General features: G+C 42.9%; 1 protein-coding gene across 2 annotated transcripts in view; it reads left to right on the top strand.

Annotated features, from left to right (window-relative positions):
* LOC147631033 (putative sugar phosphate/phosphate translocator At3g11320) overlaps positions 1-19,329 on the top strand; it is a 45,669-nt gene extending 26,340 nt beyond the window's left edge. The window contains exons 2-5 of one of the 2 annotated variants that reach the window (XM_086809365.1): positions 8,403-8,506; positions 8,631-8,859; positions 18,258-18,327; positions 18,775-18,913. In XM_086809365.1, the coding sequence (XP_086665491.1) occupies positions 8,403-8,506; positions 8,631-8,859; positions 18,258-18,320 (396 nt within the window). In that variant the 3' untranslated portion in view covers positions 18,321-18,327; positions 18,775-18,913. Of the gene's footprint in view, positions 1-8,402; positions 8,507-8,630; positions 8,860-18,257; positions 18,328-18,774 lie in introns of both variants that reach the window. The other variant, XM_086809364.1, reaches the window with a different exon arrangement.
* Positions 19,330-23,804: the final 4,475 nt, after the last annotated feature.

Below are 23,804 nucleotides of genomic sequence, written 5' to 3'. Positions count from 1 at the left end.
CTCTTCGCTGTCCACATAACCCTGCAAATGAAGCTGAAGCTTCCCAATGATAGGAGTAACGGGTTCTGCATACCTTGGACAAGCCATATTAGCCTCATGTAACGGCCCCATCTCCTCTGCGCGAATCCCCAATCGGCCAGCCAAATCTGGTGAAATGAAGTTGGCTCTAGCACCTGTGTCAAAGAAGATCAAAGCATTCTGATCTCTCACTTTGCCCCATGCCCTGCACAACTCTGTAGCTTCACCACCTAGCTGCTCCCCCACAAGATCAGGAACTAAGCTTGCAGAAGGCTTTGGTTTCTTTGGCTTGGGCTCTCCTTTATTGTCAGGGTCCTTTTTGGACGTTCTTTTGGGACAATTGAATGACATATGCCCCTCTTCAGTACAGTAAAAACACTTTTGAGCATCTCTCAAAGCCTGTCTTTCCTCAGAAGTCCTTTTGGGCATTGGCAACTTCTTATACTTTGTCTCTGAAGACCCTTTACAATCACGAGAAGCATGCCCAAATTTTTCAGCTTTCTTGCTCAATTTCTTACTGCCTTTAAATCCAGATGAACCACCTGTGAGTAACGCATTAGCTGTCATAGCATTTTCAATCATCTGTGACATGTTCGTTACTCTTGTCTTTATACAATAATCTCGTACCTCCTTGGGCAGCCCACAACAATATTTCTCAACCTGCTCAGATAATGGCACGGCACGATAAGAAGTTACTGGGAGAAGAGCTTCCCAAAACTTCTTATTATAATCCTCCAAACTATCACACTTTGAAGCATCCAGCTTGTGCCATGCGGTCATAACATCCACCTCAAATGTAGATGTGAGCCATACGGAAGAGAAAACCTGTTTGAATTGGACCCATGTGGTGGGTGCTATGCCCTGCAAAAGAAGAGTAGACCACCACTGCAAAGCATTGCCCTTGAGAAAAGTGGCAGCTTTCCTCACCTTAGAGGACTCTGTGTAATTCCCACCAGAAAAAGCAGCATCAAACTGCTGTAAAAAGGTAAGTGCTTTAAGTTTATCCTTGGCCCCACTGAAGTGTCGAACTTCACTGCAGCTCCCCCTTCCTTGTAATCCTTCGCCTTTCCCATAGGCGTTAGATTATCATATGGAAGTGGTTTCGCAAGATTGCTGCCCCCAACATTCATTCCCATCATTGGGTCAACATTTCCCATTCTCATGCCAGGCATACCATACATTCTAGCCATGTTTCCAAACATTCCATTATGCATACCTGGCTGCATGCCACCAAACATATTGCCTTGCATCCCAGGTTGCATGCCTGCAAACATATTTCCAGCCATACCGGACTGTATACCACCATACATATTCCCTTGCAGGCCAGGCTGAAAATTGGCTCCAAAAGGCCCATACATACCCATGCCTCCCTGAGGATAACCCCCAGTCATGGTTTGAAACACCGAGCCACCACCAAAATAACCTGGATGCATGTTCTGCTGAGGAATAGGTGGCTGTCCATAGAAGGAACTCTGAGAGTTTGCTCCATAAGCATGCTGCATATTCGGAAACTGGCCAAAAGATGGTTCCTGTGGGATGGCACCACTATGACCCTGAGGAAGATTCTTCAAACGAACCTTCTTCTTCTTTTTCTGGGGCTCTGTGCGGGGCTCTGTGCGAGATCTCAAAAATTCAGCAAATCTCTCGCTCTGTGTGAGCTGCATAAAAGTATCCATAACACTAGCCAAGCGATCTTTGAACCGAGCATCATCATCCTCTTTACCATGTACATCTTCTGGTTGTGTTACATCCTCATAAGGCTCAACATCTGCAGCCTGTTCTCCTGCAAAAATATCCTCAGATACATCTCTTTCAGGAGAAGTCTCTTGCTCTTCTTCTTCATGATAGAAGTACTCTTCCTCTGTATCAGACATGATTGTTGAATTTTCAGCGATGGCTTTCTTCAAAGCAACCACGAGCTCACCCCCTTCAGAAAGTTGATGATTGGTCCCGGGGACGGAACCTTGAAACCGGTCTCTGATAGAAAACCAGAGTGCGGTAGAAGCAATCACCCGTCCACTTGTAGTCTAGATGATAAAACAAAGCAGATTGGAGCTAGAGTGCCCAAATCTGAATACACAGCGACACCTGTTGGCCCCAAAGCTTGGCGCCCCTGGCGGTATTTCTTTATTCAATTATAATAAAATGAATGGCTGAGTACAACACAAAGATCAGCCAAGAGTTTACACCTGTAAGTCCAATCTGACGGCCCACAAATCCTTCTCAGCACAGAGGATCCATGCACACAGATCTGTGTCTTCAAACAACACACTGTGCCTCCCTCTGATCAGCCAAGTTCACTAAGCAGGCCAGCCATGGGCATACATCTGGCATAACTCAAGTGCATGATACATCTTCTCAGCTCAAACATACATGTGCTGTCCAAACTCTGTCTCAACCCTTGTCAATCTGCCATACCCCTCCTCTCACAAGGGGCCAGATAACACATATCTGCAACAGACATCAAGCAGTAGAAAGAGAGATAGATGAACAGAAACAGAGCTTACCAAGTTCAGCTCGTGAAACAACACTGGAGGAAGCAACAGCACCAATCTGTACTTGCAGGCACTTGTATCCACAACCCTGCTTCACACGTGTGCTTGTACTTGCCTGTATCCTCCTCCTGATGTTCACTCTTATTCTGTCCTTGAAAATACAGATCTGAAAATCAGCACTGTACCCGTCTGTACCACCTCGGGATACGTGCCAGGAGTTGTACTTGCACAAACAGTCGGCTGTCCACTCTTGTACCTGCCTGAATCTGAGTACACAGACCTGTCCAGCACCTGTTAACGCCGCCTACAGCAGTTGTACTTGCTGTACCTGAATGTCTGTACACTGTACGGCAGTCGTACAGTAAGGTACGGGCTGTGTACTTGCTGGTACAGCCTGTACTGGACCTGTGCGCAGAGTATCCAGCAGAGGGAACACAACGTTTGCAGCAGAAATCAGCAGCCACCTGTACTTGCACTGTACGGACTGCACACGTGGGAAGTGCAACTGTTCATGCAGAAGAAAAACAGCAGCAGTACACAGAAAAACAGCAGCCGCCTTCCTTCTCCTGTGCTTTTCCACGCTTCTCTTCATGCGCTAGAGAAACTCCTCCACTTTTGCTACACGACTCCCCAAAAAAAGAAGAGAGAGAGAGAGGAGAGAGAAACACTCCTCCCCCAAATTAATCCCTAGGGCCCCAAACTTTAATAAGTTCCTAGGGCCACTAAGGCCTAGGGGCAAACTTTAATAAACATTAAAGCTTAATGTTTCTAGTTCCCCCCTTCACACCTAGGGATGTCCACACATCTTAAACTCTGTCCGGGCACCCCCCATGTGAATCATAGAATATTCTGACTCTGCAACCACCATGCCCACACTTGTACTGTTCCATTTTCACAGGGCCATGACATCGTACTTCAGCAAACAATGACTCCCTTGCAGCCAGGACAGCCAGTGAGACATCCTCTCGAGGGGCAAGCAAATCTTCATAAAACCTGATGCAATGCTGAATAACCTTAGAAGAAGGTTGAGTAACAAGGTTGCCTTGGGCATCCATCAACCTAACAATATTCTCACGCATATGTTTTTGATGCAGCTTATCATAGAAGCGATGAGATTGACAGTTAGCATCCCGCAAAGCATCAAGACGTGCAAGTAGTTCAAAGCGAACATATTGTGCTTCTTGCACCCTAGATAGCTCCTTTTTCAGCCATTCTATGGCATCCACAACTTCAACATCCATAGAGTCAGTAAACATGAACGCCTACAAGCCCTTTAAAAGCGACTCAAGAAGAGCCACATGCTGTTTTTGTATAGAGGCACTAGCAAGACCATAATGCCGCGCTAATTTCCAAGTGCTGGTAAGGAACACTGGCCAAGCATGATAATCAGCCATGGACACTCTTGTGGAGAAATGTCGTATCAACTGACGCATATAAACATAAAAAACTTCATGCTCCAAAAAAGTGTGATTTAAGCACAAAGGCAAGCGTCCCAACAAGCCTTTATATGCATCCACAGGATGATAGACCATTTCAAACACAAGCGGCCAATGATTCGAGAAAACCTGTTGCTGATCAACCATCAGAGTAAGAACCTCTAGCAAAAAGAGATCTTGATGTAAAATATACATCCTATCCAATCTAGCATAAGTGCCCCGAAACTGTTGTGAGGCATAAGTGTAACCTCTTTCATCTGGATGCAACCAAGACCACATGTCTTGTTTTAGCAACCTTGCTGCAAAAGCTTCCCACGCCATTCTCTCCGGGCCATCCATTACAGAATGAGGCGACGTGGCTTGCTCCCTGGAGACACACATATTAAAGTCTCCCATCACAAAGCCAGGATGAGAGATTGAAAGAGCACACAAGTCATTCCACAGCAAACGGCGTGCACGAGCATTATTTGGAGCATACACCCCTAACAACCATAAAGGCGTATCATCCCAAACAATCTGTATCACTAGAAATCTTCCATGAACATCTTGAATCACAAGAGAAGGCTGAAACTGTGAACGAACAGCAAACATAACACCTGACTGCAAAGCAGGAGGTCCGTTGTAGAAAACATGAAACCCCTTATATACATAGGCTTTGCCAGCCAACTTATGCTGCTTATGTTCAACTGCACACAAAACATCCCAACCATGACAAAAAGTTGTACGCCAAAGCCTGAACTGCTTTTGGTGCGAAGAAATACCCTTTACATTCCATTGTACAATTTTCATAAGCCTTCCCAGAAAAGGAATCAACAAGGCCGTGTACTAGGCCCAGGACAATCTGCCAAATCATGAACCTTTTGAAGCATTGCATTTTTAGACATGGTATTTGTGATCTCAGACTGCCCTTGGAGTTCCCGAGCACGTGCCAAAGGGTAATGACCATCCCATGGCGAGATGACCTCACCCTTCGAACCAAACACAAGAGGCAATTGTTGTTGTGCTTCTTTTGTTAGGCGACTTCTAATAGGATAGCGTTCTACTCTATCCACCCCAAGAGCCCCTGTACCCTGAGAAAGTTGGCCTCCCGGCCTCTCAATCCTGGTCTATTGCTAGGCACCTGAACCCAAAGGGCGACGAGCATATGTATGTAAGGGCCCCTGATGAGTACACAAAGCCCTTGCCAAACAGCATCTGAGAAATCCCCCCGCGGGGCAACAAATCGTGTCTTTTTACCACATACTTCCACCCATGGCTGCTCAACCTCATTTTGAACATCCACATGTACATCCATGTGTTGGGCATCATGTAAAGGAGCATCATGCTCATCTTCCACGGGCAACTGCCCATAACCGATATCCTTGGTAGCAACAACTTGTTCTTTCTTAGGACATTCGGAGACAAAGTGGCCTATCTCACCACATTTGAAACAGTGGCTAGCAAATGTATCCCACCTCAATTCATACATTAAAGGTTGCAGCCCAGCCATATTGACACGCAAATGTGTCGGCTTAGGTCTCCCAGTATCCCACAACATCGGTTTCTAGATGTCATTCGAGGCACCACCAAGACATCACCGATACCTCGCATGAGACCTGGTAAAACACGCCAAAACATTGTGGGAATTGCTTCACTTCAACCCAAACTGGGCAAGCCTGGCGCAACATATCTTGGTACTTTGCCATAGGCTTCCACGGAACCACATGAACCAACTGCCCATCCAAAAAGAGTGGCACCTGCTCCAAGACTGCCCTACGGGCTTCCGAAGTGCGAAAAAGTATTTCATAAAAGCCTCTTGGACCATCGTAAATCTCCTCAAGTGCCTCAGGCGACACCAAGCGGCCCAACCATGCTCTAAGATTAGGCAACAACGGAATATGCCCAGTAAAGAAGAAGATAGCAGCACGATCATGAAAATCTGCTAGCTGTTGTAGCAACAAAGGAGTCTCCATGCATACATCAGCCACACCACCATTATCTACTGCAGCCATTTGCACGCTATTTGCCTTCACATATTCTTGCAGAAGCTCACCAGTGATCTGCAGCAAACGTGCAAACTCCGGAGAAGGTACCTGACACGTGCGCAGGCAAGCAGGTCCACAAGTCCACCAGTTAATAAAATCTTTCTTTCTTTCTCTCTCTCTCTCTCTCTCTCTCTCTCTCTCTCATGTTTCTATGTTCTTAGTATTCCATGATGAGTTTCCATGGACAGTTTTGTATCACCCCAGTGAGATAGCTATGTTTATGTTTTCTTTCTGTTTTATTTTCCATTCCATGATGAGATATGCCATGGACATTATTGTATCACTTTGGTCTCATAGGCCCATTGGGTCGTTAGTAGACGCTTAATCTCTCTCTCTCTCTCTCTCTCTCTCTCTCTCATATACAGGGATGCCCTAGTGGAGATTGTGCAGAAGTATGTGTATCTAGGAGTCATTTTTACAAGCCCTTTGTTCTGCATGACCACAGCTGCCACTGACCGACATGCGAGGGGGCATGCCTCCCTAGCCCATATGGAGAGAGAGTGTTTCCAGGCACATTTCCAAGACTAAGTGCTGGCTCTTTGATACTCTAGTACGACCAGCGGCTATGCGTGGTGCAACCTTTTGGGGGCCAGGCCTAGGGAAGGATCACTGGAGGAGCATAGAGAGGTTACAGGTGGTGATGTTGTCACGCATGATCATGAGTAAGCCATCTCTACCACATGACATTCTACATGTAGAGTTTGGGGTGGCCCCACTGGGTACAAATGCCCTTTTTCAGACTGTCACTTACGTTCAGCATGTATACATGTTTGACAAAGATCGTCTTCCACGACTAGCACTAGAGTCCTCTATGCAATTATACTGCGAGAGGGAGAGGGAGTGATTGAGACGAGCTAGATTGCCCTCCTCCTCGGCGACACGGCCACCACCATCATTGACACACGCATGGTACTTTGAGGTAGTTGAGTGGTTTCATGCACATGGCATACAGATGGACCATCTTCCCCCGTTTCAATATAGCCTAGATTCCCCCTCCCTTGATCTGTCACAACAGGAGATCAACTGGATCATCTGGTTAGATCTACTCAGGCTACACATACACCAGACATGAGTGTCTCCATCAGAGATTGGTAAGAAGTATGAGTTCTACAGAGATCACTTCTTGAGACTCTCCGAGGATGGATTCTTTGAGATTCCGGGATACATACAGATACACATGTCACATGCTATGCGTATCATGATCGGCCAGCTCAGGGTATCCTCCCACCGCCTCAGAGTAGAGACTGGCAGAGTTGAGGATATCCCACATGAGGAGAGGACATGCATAGTATGCACCGCAGGAGTAGTAGAGGATGAGGCCCATTATACGTTCAGTTGCTTGGCTTACTATGAGATACGAGGGAGATTCCATTGCCTGTTCCGAGAGGGATTCGGACCACTCATACGGGTGATATAGTTTGAGGATAAGAGGTGCTTGAGCATGTACTTGATGGAGCTTAGACGACACAAGATGTAGTGTTGAGGTAGCATGTTGAGAGAGAGCCCCGGTTCTGATAGGACACCTAACAGAGAGCCATAACAGATTTCTTTGTGGTACACATCCACATTGGAATCTACTGCCCAGAATAGTTCCTCTACTACGACATCAGAGCCCACCACCCGTACCCACACTCCAGCTCCACGCCCCAAAGGAGTTCTTAGCGAAAGAGCTCAATCCATTCTGCGAGCCAGGCGTCCCGGACCCAGAGCATCAGGTCCCTCTACCACACAAAGACAGATTCGTTAGGTTCTCCGCCGACATGACACGCTCCCATCACAGGCCTGACATTCACTCCACCAGTAGATCGGTTCTGGCCAAGGCAGGTATCGTCATTAGTTAATCACAGCATATCTCACTCTACATAGGATCATCTGTTGATCACATGTACTGTCAGATGTTTTCATTTTACTTTTTCTTTCAGTTTTCCATGGCTCAGTATATCCATGGTACCATTGTATTAGTTTTGGTCTCATAGGCCCTTGGGGTCTTCTATAGTCCTTAATATAACTTTCTTTCTTTCTCTCTCTCTATCTTCAAAAACAGCCCTTGCCCCCCCTTGCCCCCTGCCCCCCCCCCCCCCCCCCCCCCCCCCCAAAAAAAAAAAAAGAAGAAGAAGAAGAAGAAGAACCAAACTTTGGCTCTTTGGGTGGGGTGGGGTGGGGTGGGGACGCATTTGGAATCCAAAAATTATAAACAAGTTTAGATTGTTATATAGATGTGCAATTTTTTACTTTGTCCAATCAGATTTGGATGTTATGAATCTAGACTATAGCCACTTCTTTCTAAATCATCAAAGGTATATCCTAAAAGGCAATATTTACTGAATATACAAATATATTCACACACACACACACACACGCACACACGCACACACACATTTTCTTTGCACTCTTCACAAATTTTATCGTGTATTTCCTTGTTGGAACAGGGAGAGCCCAGCTTTCATCTGTATGGCTTTATCATGTGTCTTGCTGCCACTGCTGCCCGAGCTCTGAAATCAGTTTTGCAAGGAATACTGTTGTCTTCTGAAGGGTAACCATTCATGCCTTGCTTTATAAGTGGATTGGTCTATTTCTCTGCCATGAAACAGAAAATTGTGCATGCAATATGCAGTTCTCACATCAAGATCTAAATCATTGGTTCTGTGCCAAAACAGGGAAAAATTGAATTCTATGAATCTACTTCTCTACATGGCACCGATTGCAGTCATGGTGTTGCTTCCAGCAACGCTCATCATGGAACCCAACGTTTTGGGCATCACAATTGCTTTGGCTAGGCAAGATTCACGAATAGTACTGTATCTTCTCATTAACTCAGCTACTGCTTACTTTGTGAACTTGACCAACTTTTTGGTAACCAAGCACACGAGTGCCTTGACACTGCAGGTTAGTTACAACCAGGCTTTGTATTGTTGAGCCGTGAATCTGGAGCAAATTACTTCTATTGATGATTGTTAATTAGGAAGCTTCTCAGCTGTCTTTTGTGTAAGGGATGATTGAAGAAATGCTTGGCTTTATATCTTTAGGGCTAATGGATGCAGTTGTCATCATGTAGTGAATGCAGAAAAAATTACCTTAGTAATCGAGCCACTTTTTACTCTGCACTGGCCACATGAAGTAAACATGATATAAGTCATGTTATGGGCATGTGACACATGGCATCAATGGTGCTCAATAATGGCCTCATGTAATGGGCATGCGCCAAATATGTAAAAATAGAGAAGGGACAAAGACAAAGAGGTGGAGAGTGATAGAGGGAGAGTACACAGCCGATAAGAGCGAGATGTGAGAATTATATTCTGGGATTGTCAAATATGATGCAGATACAATGGTTGTGGATTCTTTTGTGGAAAGCCTTCTAATTAAAAAGTATCCAAACGGATTTGACATTGACAATTTACCCTAGCCCTTTTTTTTCCATTTAAAGCCACCTTTTTGCTTCCCCTTCATTACAAACCATCCCCACTTGAAAATAAAGGTCTGTTCTTAAAACCTGAGTAAAGGAGCCCAAGGTACTGAAGAAGTCAGCCCTACAGCAAGTTGGGGTACCGCTGTACCGTGCACTAAGAGTTTGCATAACGAGGCAGGTCCTTTCTATTGTGTCAAAGCACTTGATTTCTAAAACCCATAATTTGCCTGGGCAAGTATATGATATGTCCATCCTCATCCACAGGTGTGATCACTTGCAGTATCTCTTTTAAGAAATGAGTACAACAAGAAACATAGTTAGGCACATGCTCTTGGAGTGATGTTGTATGGGTCATAGTGCCCATGAACAAGCTGTGTTGGTGTTCTCTTGAGAAAAGCATGCCTGTTTTTTAGTAGCAAGGAGTACATATAATCTCCTTGAATTCTTTCTATTTGTTATGATCCTTGGTGCTAGGCTTCATTATGGCTGAGTCTGCCCTGTATCTCCGGAGCTTTGACAGAAACTCAGTACACAGACCTTTGTATGAATGTATGTTGTGTGTGTGCGTGGGGGGTGTGTGTGTGTGGGAGCATATATTGATACCAACTTCTACACCCGCTATTGGGCACTGATGACGTTAGTGGGGATGTAGTCCATCATGCATAGGGGATGTCGTAGTATCTAGTCCATACTATGCATGATGGAGATGATGGAGTTGATGGTTTATTGTCTTGTGGATGACTACCATGAGGTTATAAATTGCATTTTCTTATAAGGTGAATTTGGGCATGTTCCTGGATTCATCTAGGTATATATAATCTCCTCGAATTCTTGAGGCTCCCCATGTTCATCTGCAAATTTCTTGGCACGTCATGAATAAACAGCCATGCAACTTGTGAAGCTGAGCATTGGATCCTTGTAGGGATAAAAATGTTCATGTTTTATAAGTCAAGTGGTCACTACATGTATTTCTTTTGTTGGTGGCAGGTAACCTGACATAATAGTTCATTGCAAGGTGGGTCCTTCTACCCTTTTGGAATGGGCTATTAACCTGCTCGCATCGAGTGATCTACTTTATTTAGCTGACATGATATACTCACCAAATCTCTTTAGGGCTCCTTCTAGTAAAAAGTGTCATGTAGCTTAGCAGAAGTGATTATCTTTTGATACTCATTTGTTGCTCTGATCTGTTTTAGATCTTTTGATACTCATTTGTTGCTCTGATCTGTTTTAGACAGCAATCAGCTTCAAACATTCACAAACTTATTCACATAGGACAGCCGCACTAGAATTCGAAAATGTCATCTCAGTATGCTCTGTGCAATTTGGGCCGGGAATGGAGCAGCCGGTGACTCTTTTTTTCAACTCCAGGAGGAGGAGGTCCTACTTTGCGGCAGGTTTAGGGCTGAATATGCACTTCTCACGAGGGATCAAAGTGCTGCTGCTTGTGGGGTGTGGGCTGAAGAGGAGAATGATGGGAAATGAGGGGCTAATAGGGATATACACCCCCCCCCCCCCCCCCCCCCAAAAAAAAAAAAAACCAAAAAAGAAGATGTTAAGTGGCTTATCTTCCAGTGTGAGCTAACGTCTCCCCCCCTTTTTTTCTCCCCCTGAGGGGATTTTCACATGGTCGAACCTTGGGCACTAGGCCGGGGCTGTCTGTGGCTACTCAACAGTGTAATGGCGCAGATCTTGGAGCAATTTACTATTAATTCAATACACAATTAAGCACCGTGCAGAATGATCACAATACCAACACTAACAACACTACACTGGGAGCGAAGATGGGCCGAACATTCCTCATCCCCTCCCCCTCCTCCAAGGCCTTCACGGGTCAAGGATATGAGCAACTTCCACCTCAATGACCAGCTTTCAAATGTATTGAAACAGAGCCTCCTCCTCTCGGGCAGAAACACAGAGGTACTTTACCATATACAGTCCATGGGCAGCTTTATGAACCAATGGTACATCAATTTTAAGCTCTCATGAAGCAGCTGGTACAAGGCCTTAGCCCATTGAACAGCCTCTGCAGGTTGTTCAGCCTTGGGGTGCAGCTGGTCCAGAAAGTACAGCAGGTGGGGCGGCTTCTAAGATGGCCGTACAACAAGGAAATTGCCATATGGTAGTCGGAAAGCCTTAATGCAGTATCATGGAAGTGTGCTACAGCAAAACGGTAAGTGTGGGTTGAACTCCTAACAAAGACAATTGCTTCATAATCGTGGGGGTGGCTGATGGACCATGCATGGCAGCCTACCACTCTTTGGGAAGGTGCTGCCAGGTGTGATTCAGCCTCCAGCCAAGTGGCAGGGCTGCCGTGGTGCCCAAAGGAGGTATGGTGTCTTCTCTTGAATTTAGAAATGGGCGCCCATCATTATACTTTTCTTTGGGTTTTCTATAAGATGTCCGCACAAGTTTTAATGATGTATGTACCTACAACTACATATTAACCAATAAAGCCTAATATAAATAAAAATAGATCCAAAATTATGTAAGATCCCCCAAGATCTCCCTAAACAAAGCAACAAGATTAGTATCAAATAGAAGGGCTAAACACAAGCAACAAGATTAGTATCAAATAGAAGGGCTGCATCCTAGCTCACCTCCCAACCGTAGGTCCGTGTCTGGAGACCACCCCAGCCCCTTTGGCTAAGATCCATGGACCGCATCCTAGGTCTAGGCAAATGCCTCCCATCATCCGAACACGGTTAGTTGTTAGCCATTGACTTTCGGGAAGTTCGGTAGGACACAAAACAATACGGTAGTTGTTAGCCATTGACTTTCGGGAAGTTTAGGTGTGAATTGGTCTACACATGTGCATTTTTTCCCATGGCTCCACGTGGTTTTTTATGTGAACACACTTTTAGGCTTTTTGGCCTAGGTCTTTTTCCTACTTTGTACTTGACATTTCATTATTATCAAAGTATATCTTTTCCAGCAACTATCGAACTATCGAGCTCACCTCACGTTTCTCTGTGTTTGTGCTTGTGTGTGTGACATGTGTCTCTGTGTGTTTGCCTCTTGCAAAGCTCTTCCCCCGCGACCCAACATTGGTTATCAGAGCCTTGTGCTCCTCGCCAACTCTGCACGCACGCTTCTCAACAGTCCGTATAGGCCCGTCAGTACCATTCCTTACAGCTGTATGGCGCCGTACAGCTCTGCTGTACACAGTCTGCGTGGTGTGTACACTGCTTGCCTACGTTGTGTACTTGCTTCCGTACTTCACCAGCTGCTGCCGTACCGCCTTCATGTGCTCCCGGACTGCTCCTGCTTGTCTCCTGTGTACATTGTGCACATTAGGTTTACAGATTTGCAGCTGTACAGTGCACATTGATGCTATTAGCACTCCTGCTACCTCCTGCAAACTCCGAAATTAGGGGAATTTTACATTTTATGCAAAATTGATCCCGTACAGGTTTTACTGGGTACAAATTTCAAAGATTTTGTCTGGGCATTTTACAGGATTTACAGGTGTTTACAGGTTTATGTATGAATTTGGGGACAATTGTCAGAATTTCTCAGATTTTTTGGCCGACATTTGTGCATTTTTTACTTTTAGGAACATTTTGCCCAATTTTTGCAGTACTTTGGTTCATTTGGCTGCAAGTTATTTGGTTCAGACAGTTTGTTATATGTCTATATATTGAGAGACATTTGAGACAGTTTGATTCAGTTACAGTATTTGTTTGAGTCAGATTCGTGTTCAGTCAGTGTATACATATTATTGGAAAATGTTTGGAAACACGAGTGACTTGTTTGGCAAGTTGTCAGTTGAGGATAAGTTGGATGGTACCAACTATCCCATGTGGGCATACATGATGAAGCATGTATTGGTTGTAAAGAATTTGTGGATATATGTATCCGGTACTGAGTTAAGACCTGCTGATCGTGCACCTGCAACTAGCATGTCAGGGGGGTCCATTGTTGGGACTAGTGATTCTGGTTCTAGTGGGAGTGCACCACCTCCACTTGTCCCTTCTACACAGGAACAACTTAGATGGGATGCTAAAGATGCACAGGCTCATGCGTTGATCGCTCTCTCATCTAGACAACAAGTCATTCCTCATATCTGTTCATGTACTTTTGCTAAGGGTGCATGGGATATACATGTTAGTTGTTGCAGATGTATGACCAGCAGGTCTTAACTCAGCACCGGATACATATATCCATAAATTCTTTGTATTCTGGTTCTAGTGGGAGTGCACCGCCTCCACGTGTCCCTTCTACACAGGAACAACTTAGATAGGATGCTAAAGATGCACAGGCTCATGCATTGATCGCTCTCTCATCTAGACAGCAAGTCATTCCTCATATCTCTTCATGTACTTTTGCTAAGGGTGCATGGGATATACTTGCCTCGTTGTATCAGATCCACTATGAAGCTCGTGTAGCTTATCTACGGAAGAAGCTTTACATGGAGCATATGGTTGAGGGTGATTCTATGATGCTATGACACGTGAGTGTCTACCAGTGGAAACTATTTTCTTCTTGGTGGTTCATGCATTTCATGGCTCAGTCTACAGTGGCCACTTCGAGCTGTGAAGCTGAGTACAGGGTAGCCTTAACAACCACCATGGAATGTGTTTGGCTATGCCGTCTATTAGCCGATCTTAGTATGACCATTGTGTACACTCACAGTCAGAGTGCTTTGGCCGTTGCTCGAAATCCCATATTTCATGCCCACACAAAGCATATCGAGGTACATTACCATTATGTTAGGGAGAGGCTCCATGCTAGAGAGTTTGACTTGACTTATGTGCCTACACATTGCACAAGCCAATGTGGCAGATGGATTTACAAAGACTCTTTCTAAAGAGAAGTTTGAAGCTTTTCGCAAAGCTTTAAACTTAGAGCCTCTATAAGGGTAGTCTGCTACATCCCGTTCACATCATTCACGTCAAGGGGATTTGTAGCAATTGTCCTTTGGGAAGTTCAGGTGTGAATTGGTTTACACATGGGCACTTTTTTCCCATGGTTGGACGTGGGTTTTTCCCCATGTGAACACACTTAAAAGTGTGTTGGCTTTTTAGCCTAGGTCTGTTTAGAACTTTGTACTTAACATATCAATATTATCAAAGTACATCTTTTCCAGCAACTATCGAGCTCATCTCATGTTTTTCTCTGTGTGCTTGTGTGTGTGTGTCTCTGTGTGTTTGCCTCTTGTAGAGCTCTTCCCCCATGACCCAACAGTAGTCCACACAATAGGTTCACCCCACGTATATAGCCTTGTTAACCTATAAATAGCCGTGGACTCATAAATAGCTATAACTTATGGGATAACACAATCAATCTTAATCCAAGTAATCACAACCTGCTGCATTAATCCTCAGGGTCTCCTAACCCCATATTAGGTCCCACTAACCATGTGGTTAGCACCATGTACGTAAGATACTTCCCCACCTAAGACATTCCACTCTCAAAAATGAACCAAGAATGTCCTACCACATCATTCAACTAACTCCAAAATTAGGTTCACACGTTTAATCTTTCCACATAGTTAGTTACCTATATAGGAACCAACTTAGTCATAAGCTACCAATCCTACAGGACTATCTCCGTGGAATAGAAGACAAAATCGAAACCAAATCAAGGTCTTAAAAAACTGAACAACCTCTCAACTTTCAACTCCCATGGAATTGGATAATTTGAAACCATGGAGACAATTATCATAGCTAATCATATTACCTATCCACACCAAGATTGGGTAATTGCTTTTCCTCGTACCTAGGGGATCCGTCCGGCTTCAACGCCTCAAAAGTTTTGGGTACTCTCAAATACACAGGCATTCCCTTGGAAACCTTCCTCGGTGAACACTTTCTACCAACGTAAAACTACGCTCTATCTGAGCATTGCTGATACAATCCTGCAGTGACTAGCATCTCCTTCATCAATATCCATCAATAAATCTCTAACTGCATAAATCTAAATACCTCGAAGTCCTATCGTTACCAAGTATCTTAGGCAAACTCAACCAATGGGATGTACCTCTCTTAATTAAATGGTTGCTTGAAGACCGATGCACAAAGAATATCCTCTAAAACCTAATTCATCCTCTTTGTTTGTCCATCGGACTCCCTATCCGAGAATCATATAACTATCAAGTATCTCAACACTCTCATCATGAGTAACATCAGAGAATGCACTCATCAAGATCATGTTCAAAACATAACACCTCTGATAAAACTATTGGAGGTAGCAATTCGCGCGGCTACTCTCGGGTTGTCGCATGACTGGAAGTTGTGGTGGATTATCCCATAGGCAAGAGTATGGGAAGTTGATAAGCCATATATAGGGTGTGGTGGCACCTTCTCATAGATCTCTCCTCCGGACGGGTTTTTGGGAGGAGCAACAATTGGGAGATGGGAGACCAGCCATCGATGTTGCTCAAAGCCCTGAGCAATTGCACGAGATTAAGGTGTGCACATGGCATCACACATTCCTATCTACTATGCATACAAAAGGTTCTTGGTTGTCCACACTTGTGCATGCTCTAACACACTTGAAGGGGGGAGGGGAACTGTCTTGGTGCTCTACATCTTACCTTCTTGATGATCCACATTGTGCCTTTGTTGCCTTGCCTTTGGTTTTGTCGACTTTGCTAATGGATGCCTTTAAACGACCTTCGACCTCCCTTTATATAGGGACTTGATGGCAGGTTGGCCATTATTTTTCAAGCCCATAAATAGTATCCAAAATTTCATTAAACATGTTCACAATGTGCCCAATTTGTGTCCCATCCATTGGTGCACATCGTGGGCATCTCTATGCGTCTATTGGATTGGAGAAAGAACCCAAATTGGACCATATCTTGATCCTAATCTTGCCTCTCAGGCGGTTGCAAGTAAGGTCCATGTCCACATGTTAGGCCATTAACACATGCATGTGACACATCCGGCTACCATTCTTAGACACAATATAGCCACAGTAATGTATCTCTAAGAAACTTGCTATTCTTGCCATTGGTGTAGAGCTCATACGACACATTTTGAGAGTCATGGACTAAACACCTTAAGTGAATGTTACCATGCACTACATCGACATTATTTTCCGGGGCATTCTTGCCAAGGGCTTCACTGACAACATCATTAAAGAGCAGGAGTGTGCAACAATTGTGCGGGGAACATCTCCCAACTAGGGAGATTTATCATTTTTTGTATATTTATGTTTTTTTGTGTTAAGTGTTCGACATCTATGTTAGTCTTATATGTGTTTGTACCGCCTTGTGTTATAAGGCTTCGGTACTTCAATTTATCCCCTGTTTAGGTCCATGCGGGGTCGCTCGGGGGAGGAGAGGGGGGGGGGGTTGACTTTCTGAGAGACTAATGTAAGTAAAGCTTATGAGTGTGGTCAGGCTCTTTTGGCACTTGTTCCCTAGACCTTGCGTGTCCATGCTCATTAATTCTCTGAGCCATGCTTATTGAGCCTTGAGCCTTGAGCCTTTTGTGCCAAGCTCACTAGCCTTGAACCACGCTTACTAGCCAGTGAGTCTGTAGTAGGGAACATGTCTTAGATGGAGCATTAGAGTACAGTGTTGAGCCCAAGTCACTGTGGCTATTGAAGGTTTTCTCAAGTCACTCCACCATCGCTCCGAAGGGGGTGGGTTTGGGTATTTCAGAGTCTCTGTGTGTTTACACATCATGTACGTGCACCTTGTCCGAAGGGGGTGGGTTTGGGTATTTCAGAGTCTCTGTGTGTTTACACATCATGTACTTGCACCTTGTTTGTGTACTTGCTTGTGTTTGTGTGTGAACACTCACTTATGTAAGTGAGTTAGTATGTGTGAACGGTGCACCTCTTATAGCCACTTAAGTGTTTGTGTGTGTGTAAGCAATGATGTCACTAGGTACAGCCAAGTGTCACCGCCCCAATGAATCAAGTATTGAGAAAGATAAGGCATTTTGTCTATAAAAGCCTTGTACCTTGTGAACTTCATGTCAGTCAATATCTAATCATTGTACTCTGCAATATTGTTTCTCACTCTTAAGCGCTCTCTCTCTCTCTCTCTCTCTCTCTTCACCACAGCCATGGACATCTTCCATTCCCCTTAGGCTTGTGAACTTGTAACCCTAAAACAAATAGTACTAGCCATGTGCATGGCACGAGCATGTCTACTCTCTTGGTCCAAGATAAACCTTTAGTGTTGCATCCGCACAACTGTCTTATAATAACCCAAGCTCTCACTTCTTTAGTGATAACTACACCATAAATACCAACTTGCTATAAATGGCCATTAAGCTTGTTTTATCAATCTAGGAACCCTAGCCAAGTATCTGCCTACTAATCCCCAGATCTTGGGGCTCCCTAACCCCATTGGATTAGGTCCCTAATCCATAGATGTCTTGGATCAGGTCCCTAATCCATAGATGTCATGTGCACAGAGTGTATCTACCATGTGCAGCACAAACACGAGACTAGCTTCAAGGCTTGGGGTAGCTTGGAGCTAGGCAGGCTGATTAGTGAGCTGGGCTAGGGATGGATTGACGGGCGGGCGCCCAAGTGGGGACGCCCTGATGGGCGGGCACCCAAGTGTGGACGCTCGGTGACCGGCCAAGAGCCTATAAAAGGGTGGTCAAGGTCAATCAGTTGGTCAGAGTCTCGCGAGTCTTTGCTAGAGCTCTGTGGTCAGGAGCCTGGATCTAGTGCAGACATGCACCTGCTTCATGCAACCGAGGCCGGCAGTAGTCTCGAGGCCCGCGAGGGTAGCTCCGTGGCGGTATGGAACGTCACGGGATGGAGATTGGTCACTGCGTCTTGTTAGTTAGCTCAGCTCTTGGCTCGGTGGGGACAGCCAAGACTTGTGGGTTTTGCCCATGGCTGTAATGGTTGGGTGGTGAGTCAAGCCTGCACCCCCTTCACGTTGTTTGGCTTTGTTTTGCAGGTTTCGAGTCGTGTTTCAGGATTGCTCTACGAGGAGATCCTTGGGGATTTGACAATAGATTAGTGACGAGGTACATAACACCTTAGCTGTTATAAATTGCATTTCCAGCTTTGTCTGACTGCATTTTTACGTCCCTAGAGGTTATGTCTGCTCATGCATTGAGCATGCTGTCATGTAGCTACCTTGTCCAAAGGCTAAGTTGGAAGTGGTCCTAAGGCATGGGAGTGGCAGTATGAAAAACATCAAATAGGTGCATGGCCTGACCATGACCTGCATATTTTGAGTTGTCCACTAGCTTCTTGCACCCTTGAGTATTGCTATGTATGTGAAACATCATTTTTACTGTCTGCAATATTTTTATATCGACCAAACTAAGGGTGCTACACAACAGTCGCATTATTTATTTGTTATGCAGTGTGCTCCTTTCATGCTTGAGGGCTGATGCTTTCCTATTTTTTAATAATCTGTTGTTTGTGCATGGGCTTTAAAAATTGTATCACTGATTGGCTGTGGCTAGGTCCTGGGAAATGCAAAGGGAGCTGTGGCTGTTGTAGTCTCTATCCTTCTGTTCCGCAATCCGGTCTCTGTTACGGGCATGCTCGGCTACACACTAACTGTATTTGGGGTAATACTTTATGGTGAAGTAAAGAAGAGACGTCGGTAAGGTAATAAACAGTTTTTACCTGAATACCAGATGTGACGGTTTGCTACGAACAACTGCCTGTTGGAATTCGTTGTTGTAAGAACAAGGCCAAGGTCTTTTGAGGCACAAGAATAGTTCTGAAAGAGGAGGGGTTTTGGAAGCAATCTGGTTTGATTGGGCTGTAATCCTTAAACATTTTTATATCCATGTTGGATTCTGATTCTTTTTTCTAGACAACCTATCCTATGTTTATGAGCACAGCCAATTGAAAGCAATGCGGATACACACAAGATTCTTTTGTTGCTTATGATAAGGGCAGGTTATTTTGCAGGGAGAGCCTTGGGCACTCTAATTTTTTTCAGCAGCATTCCAATTTTTCATTACTGTTGTAAGCTGATAAACTTTATATATCAATTGTCAAATACTCCATTTCTAGTGCTCCATTTGAATCTTTAATTTTTTTCCTTTTTACAAGCCCAATGCTGAAATAGAGCTTAAGCCTTTTTTTTTTTTGGGGGGGGGGGGGGGGGGAGGGGGGGAGGGGGGTTTTGCTTCTGCATAGGTTTGCTATTTCAAATACAAGATAACCCTCATTCCTGAACATCCATTTCTTATCTGCATCTAGTAGGCTCATGCAACACGTATTTAGTTTGTTGAAATTCAGAATGGGAGGTTGCTGGATGAGCATCCGGTTGTTGTTACTTTCACGTTGAATTATATGAAGTTTTTGGAGATGTGAAGGTCATCTAACCCCTTTGGGTGATATCAACACTAGTAGACAGGTGACTTGCATGGACTTAAAGCCACCTTGATGGCTCTAGATCAAGGGTATTCTTGATTTATATGTATGCCAGATGTGGCTCACTTGCTTCTAACTCACCATGCTTCTAACTTTAGTCTCATGCACCGAATCTTTTGGACCCGCATGGCCCTTCTACTCATTAAGCAAAAATGTCATCAAAGCCGCTTTCCTTTCACAATGTAACCATCCACATCTTCACTACCATTGATAGTGGACCTCTTCTTTCAAGGTGATAAACTCTTTTACACTTGATTTTGAAAACAAAGCATGTCCACCAATGGAATATTCTAACACCGACCATTATATTTACCCATGTGTTAACCCTTTTGGTTAGCAAATTGTTCTCTAATGTGGAGACTCCACCCAAAAGCCTCATCTTTGCTTTTGCACTAAGTTCTTTATTGAAAATATATGATGGGAAGTGCCTTACTTTTGGAAGAAGCCATACTAATGTTTGCAGTAGCAGGCACATCAAGATTTACACTAACTAGAGTAACATAGACACCCTCCTTGCCAACCCTAGATATGAACCTAATCAATGCACAAACCATCAAACTTGAGATGGGATTGCTAGAAAGAGGCAATGTATACCAAGTTGGTGGTCTAGACATATAGGTATTAAGAAGTACTGGTGGATACAAATCTGGTGCAACACATAGGTGCTAAGCAGTTTTAGTGGATACAAATCTAGTGCAACACATAGGTGCTAAGTAATATTGGTGGATACATTTCTAAGGAGCATGGTTTTTGGTTATGCTTTCTTCCACCAAAGTTAAAGGAAGCTAACAACAATTTCGTACCTAACCTAAAAGCAACTAATGCTAAGGATAGGCACCTTAGACACAACCAATGTTAACCACTCCGTAGAATAACACGGTTTCACGCATCCGACCTACTGTAAGGCGCTTTGCCATTTTACCCACTCAAATGGGCACTTCAGCCTTACTTTGAGGTTAATGTCAAACAGGAAAAGTATAAGGACTTCCATGTATAGGCTAGTGTGAAAACTAGTCACTCGTATCTAAGTCATTTTTGACACTAAGAAATACACAACTCATAATAGAATATAAGTGAGCTCCCCTTCTTCTCTACTCTTGCTTGATTGTGCTTTATTGAATCTTGGATGCTTTCTAGATAGGATTGTTTGTAGGTTTTTCGTTTGCATTAGCATCTTCTTTTTTCCTTGCCTTTTGTGAGAGAGAACCATCACAAAGGCTATCTCATAAGTCCAAGAAATCTCAAAAACTTCAAAAACTAGGCTAACCAGCTCTTGGGTTGGGGGATGTGAGCCCACACAATCCCACGAAAAAAGATGAGTTTGGACACGTGAGTCTGGCGACATGAGCCTACAAACATGAGGTTGTGGACGTGAGTCTAGAGGTAAGTATACCTAATACTAGCCAACCCATTATTACTGCTTCGAAGACTAGTAAGAACATATCTACTCATGTCCTTTAAGGATTTTTTGGTCATACATGTACCAGTTACAAATTCCAAGGAAAATTATTATTATTTGTAATTATTAGGATATTATGTATAAATATTACCTAATAATTATACACCAACCTTCCCATAGGCCTATTACATAAACGTTTGTGTCCTAGGTAGGCCTATTTCATGAGAATAAAGTACCATAGCCTAGTTCATACAAAAAAGGTGTGAGTCTAGTTCATACAACGTGAGATTAGTTCATAAGCGAAAAGGTGTGAGTCTACACGAGCATGTATAAATGAATTTACACGTGAACCTACATACGTGAGCCTATACACGCGAGTCTAGAGGTGTGAATCTAGAGATATGAGCCAAAAAAAGAGAGTTAATTTAAAAAAAACTAAAAAGCCAAAAGCATTATATTTTTTATTTTTTTTGTAGCTTGAGCATAACAGATGTGTCTCAAATTAGCTTTTTGAAAGCATTGGAGAACATTTCACCAGAGTAAACCTTGGAAATAGGAGCTGTTACGGTCAAGCAAGCGGAGTGTTAACCACTTTGGTTAACATGGCCTTGATTATTCTATTTTTTTAGGGCATTCTGCTAACTTACGATACCATCACTTTATTTTTGCACTAAAAAAACATCCTTGTATTTCAAAAGATGCAACATTTTGTATGACGATAACTATACTTTATGAGTGTGTAGCCTTACATTGGGCTTATTGTAAAATAGGGAAAGTCTTGGGCTTCATATGTAACTACTTAGGCTAGTAAAAGAGCGTTGGACTATTTTTAAGTCATGGCTGACCAAGTGTGAACACCAGTCACATGTATATAAGTTAATTTCTCAAATAGAAAACAATAATCATTCCCTTTTGCAATAGATTATATGTGAGCTCGCTATCTCTGTCTCTCTTGCATATGATTTGTTGTAATCTTGATTGCATGATGGAATGCAATTGTCATTAGGGTATGATTAGTGGTTTTCTTTTGCATAATCTTTTCTTTTTCAAGTGAGTGTGAGAGATTACCAAAGTAGAGAGCCTCCTCTTGCTTCCATCATAGCAAGATTGAGCACACTCTTTACATCCCATTGTTTATGGAGCTCTCTAGTGTGACAACGGAGTGAGGATGTGGATGTGATTGGCTAGCCACCCAAAAGAGAAAGTTGTAGATTACCACCACCTGTGGCTCTTTGGCAAAGTTTCCAACGACAAGTTAATTGGTGGAAGACAAGGTGAATGCTTCTAATTAACACGCATATATTCCAAGCATTGGAGGTCACACTCGAAAAACAATGGTATTGGAGAATTAGAAGTGATTTTGATGTTGTTTACATGTTGTCTTACAAGATTTTTGATTTGGGTTAATTTGCGTTGTATTAGAGTAAAGAATTTGCAAGAAACAGAGCATTTATTAGGAAAAGGGTTTATGCTTAAAAAGAGAGAGAAATCTCTGATTTTTTGCACTAATTAGGTGCTTTTTGTTTGTTTTAGTTGCATAATCTTGTGTAGCAAGTGTATAAGGTCACTAGGAATGAAAACCATTGCACAAAACCTCCATAAATCGCTTAAATTTTGCTAATTAGTCCTTAATTTTTGGTTTTTTGATCAGTAGGTAATTAGTGAACTTGAAAAAATTAAAAAAAAACACATAATTGGACTAAATTTTTGAGATAGGGATTGATCAAAAGTGATTAGAGTGTCAAAGGGGCTAGTCATAGTCCAATTTTATCATCTAATCAATCACTTCAAATCCCAATCTATGCACATCTTGCATAAATCAATCTCTTGAAGCCCCAATTTTTCTCTTCAAATTAGGAAAATTAGAGACCATACTAATCACACACAAGCTTTAGTAATCTAATTGCTAAGCTAGCCAATTAATCTCCCACCCCAAAGAATTATCTGATTGGGAGTAAATTGTTACTCAATTTTGGTGATTAGCATGCCAATTAGTTCATGGATTAAGCCAAGCTTAATTCATGGCCACAATTAGCGAATTCACTGAAATAGTAGGGGATCCCCAAAGATGATAATTTTTGAAAAACCCCTCTAAAAAAGCTTGATTTCTAAATTTTTAGAAAAGGAAAAAAATTTAACATTTGCATTTTCTTTTATTTTTATATTTCACTCTTTTCTTTCCTTAATAAATAAAAAATAGTTTTTTTCTTACCTTAAACAAAAAGAAACAAAACAAAATAAAACAAAATAAAATAAAATAACAAAAACCATATATATATATATATATATATATATACGTGCTCGCTGTAGACGGCCACTGACACGGCCTCTCCTAATGCCGACGACGATCCCACCACACCTCCACCACTCTCCACGCCTCTTTTTTTATTTATTTATCATGGCAACGTTGATGTTTGTTTGTTTTGTTTTTTAAAATTATTTTTAGTATTATTTTATTAGTTCGATTTCTTACTACTACTACTCTTACTATTATTATTATTATTTCATTTATATTTGATTACTATTATTTTTTTAAAATAGTACTTAATTAAATATTTAAAAATAGTTTTAGTTATTAGTTTATTTTTTTCCATATGTGAGTTTATTTTATTACAAAAAGAGAAAATCAATTATTATTTAATAAAATAATTTTGAGATTTATATATATATATATATAACCTTTTTAAAAAATCTATATTATATTTA

The sequence above is a fragment of the Cibotium barometz genome, chromosome 15 (assembly GCF_041138505.1).
Source record: "Cibotium barometz isolate CiBa-2024 chromosome 15, ASM4113850v1, whole genome shotgun sequence".
Classification (NCBI taxonomy): domain Eukaryota; kingdom Viridiplantae; phylum Streptophyta; class Polypodiopsida; order Cyatheales; family Cibotiaceae; genus Cibotium; species Cibotium barometz.
Note: the sequence above shows the minus strand (reverse complement) of the source record. Positions and strands in the feature narration are given on the sequence as shown.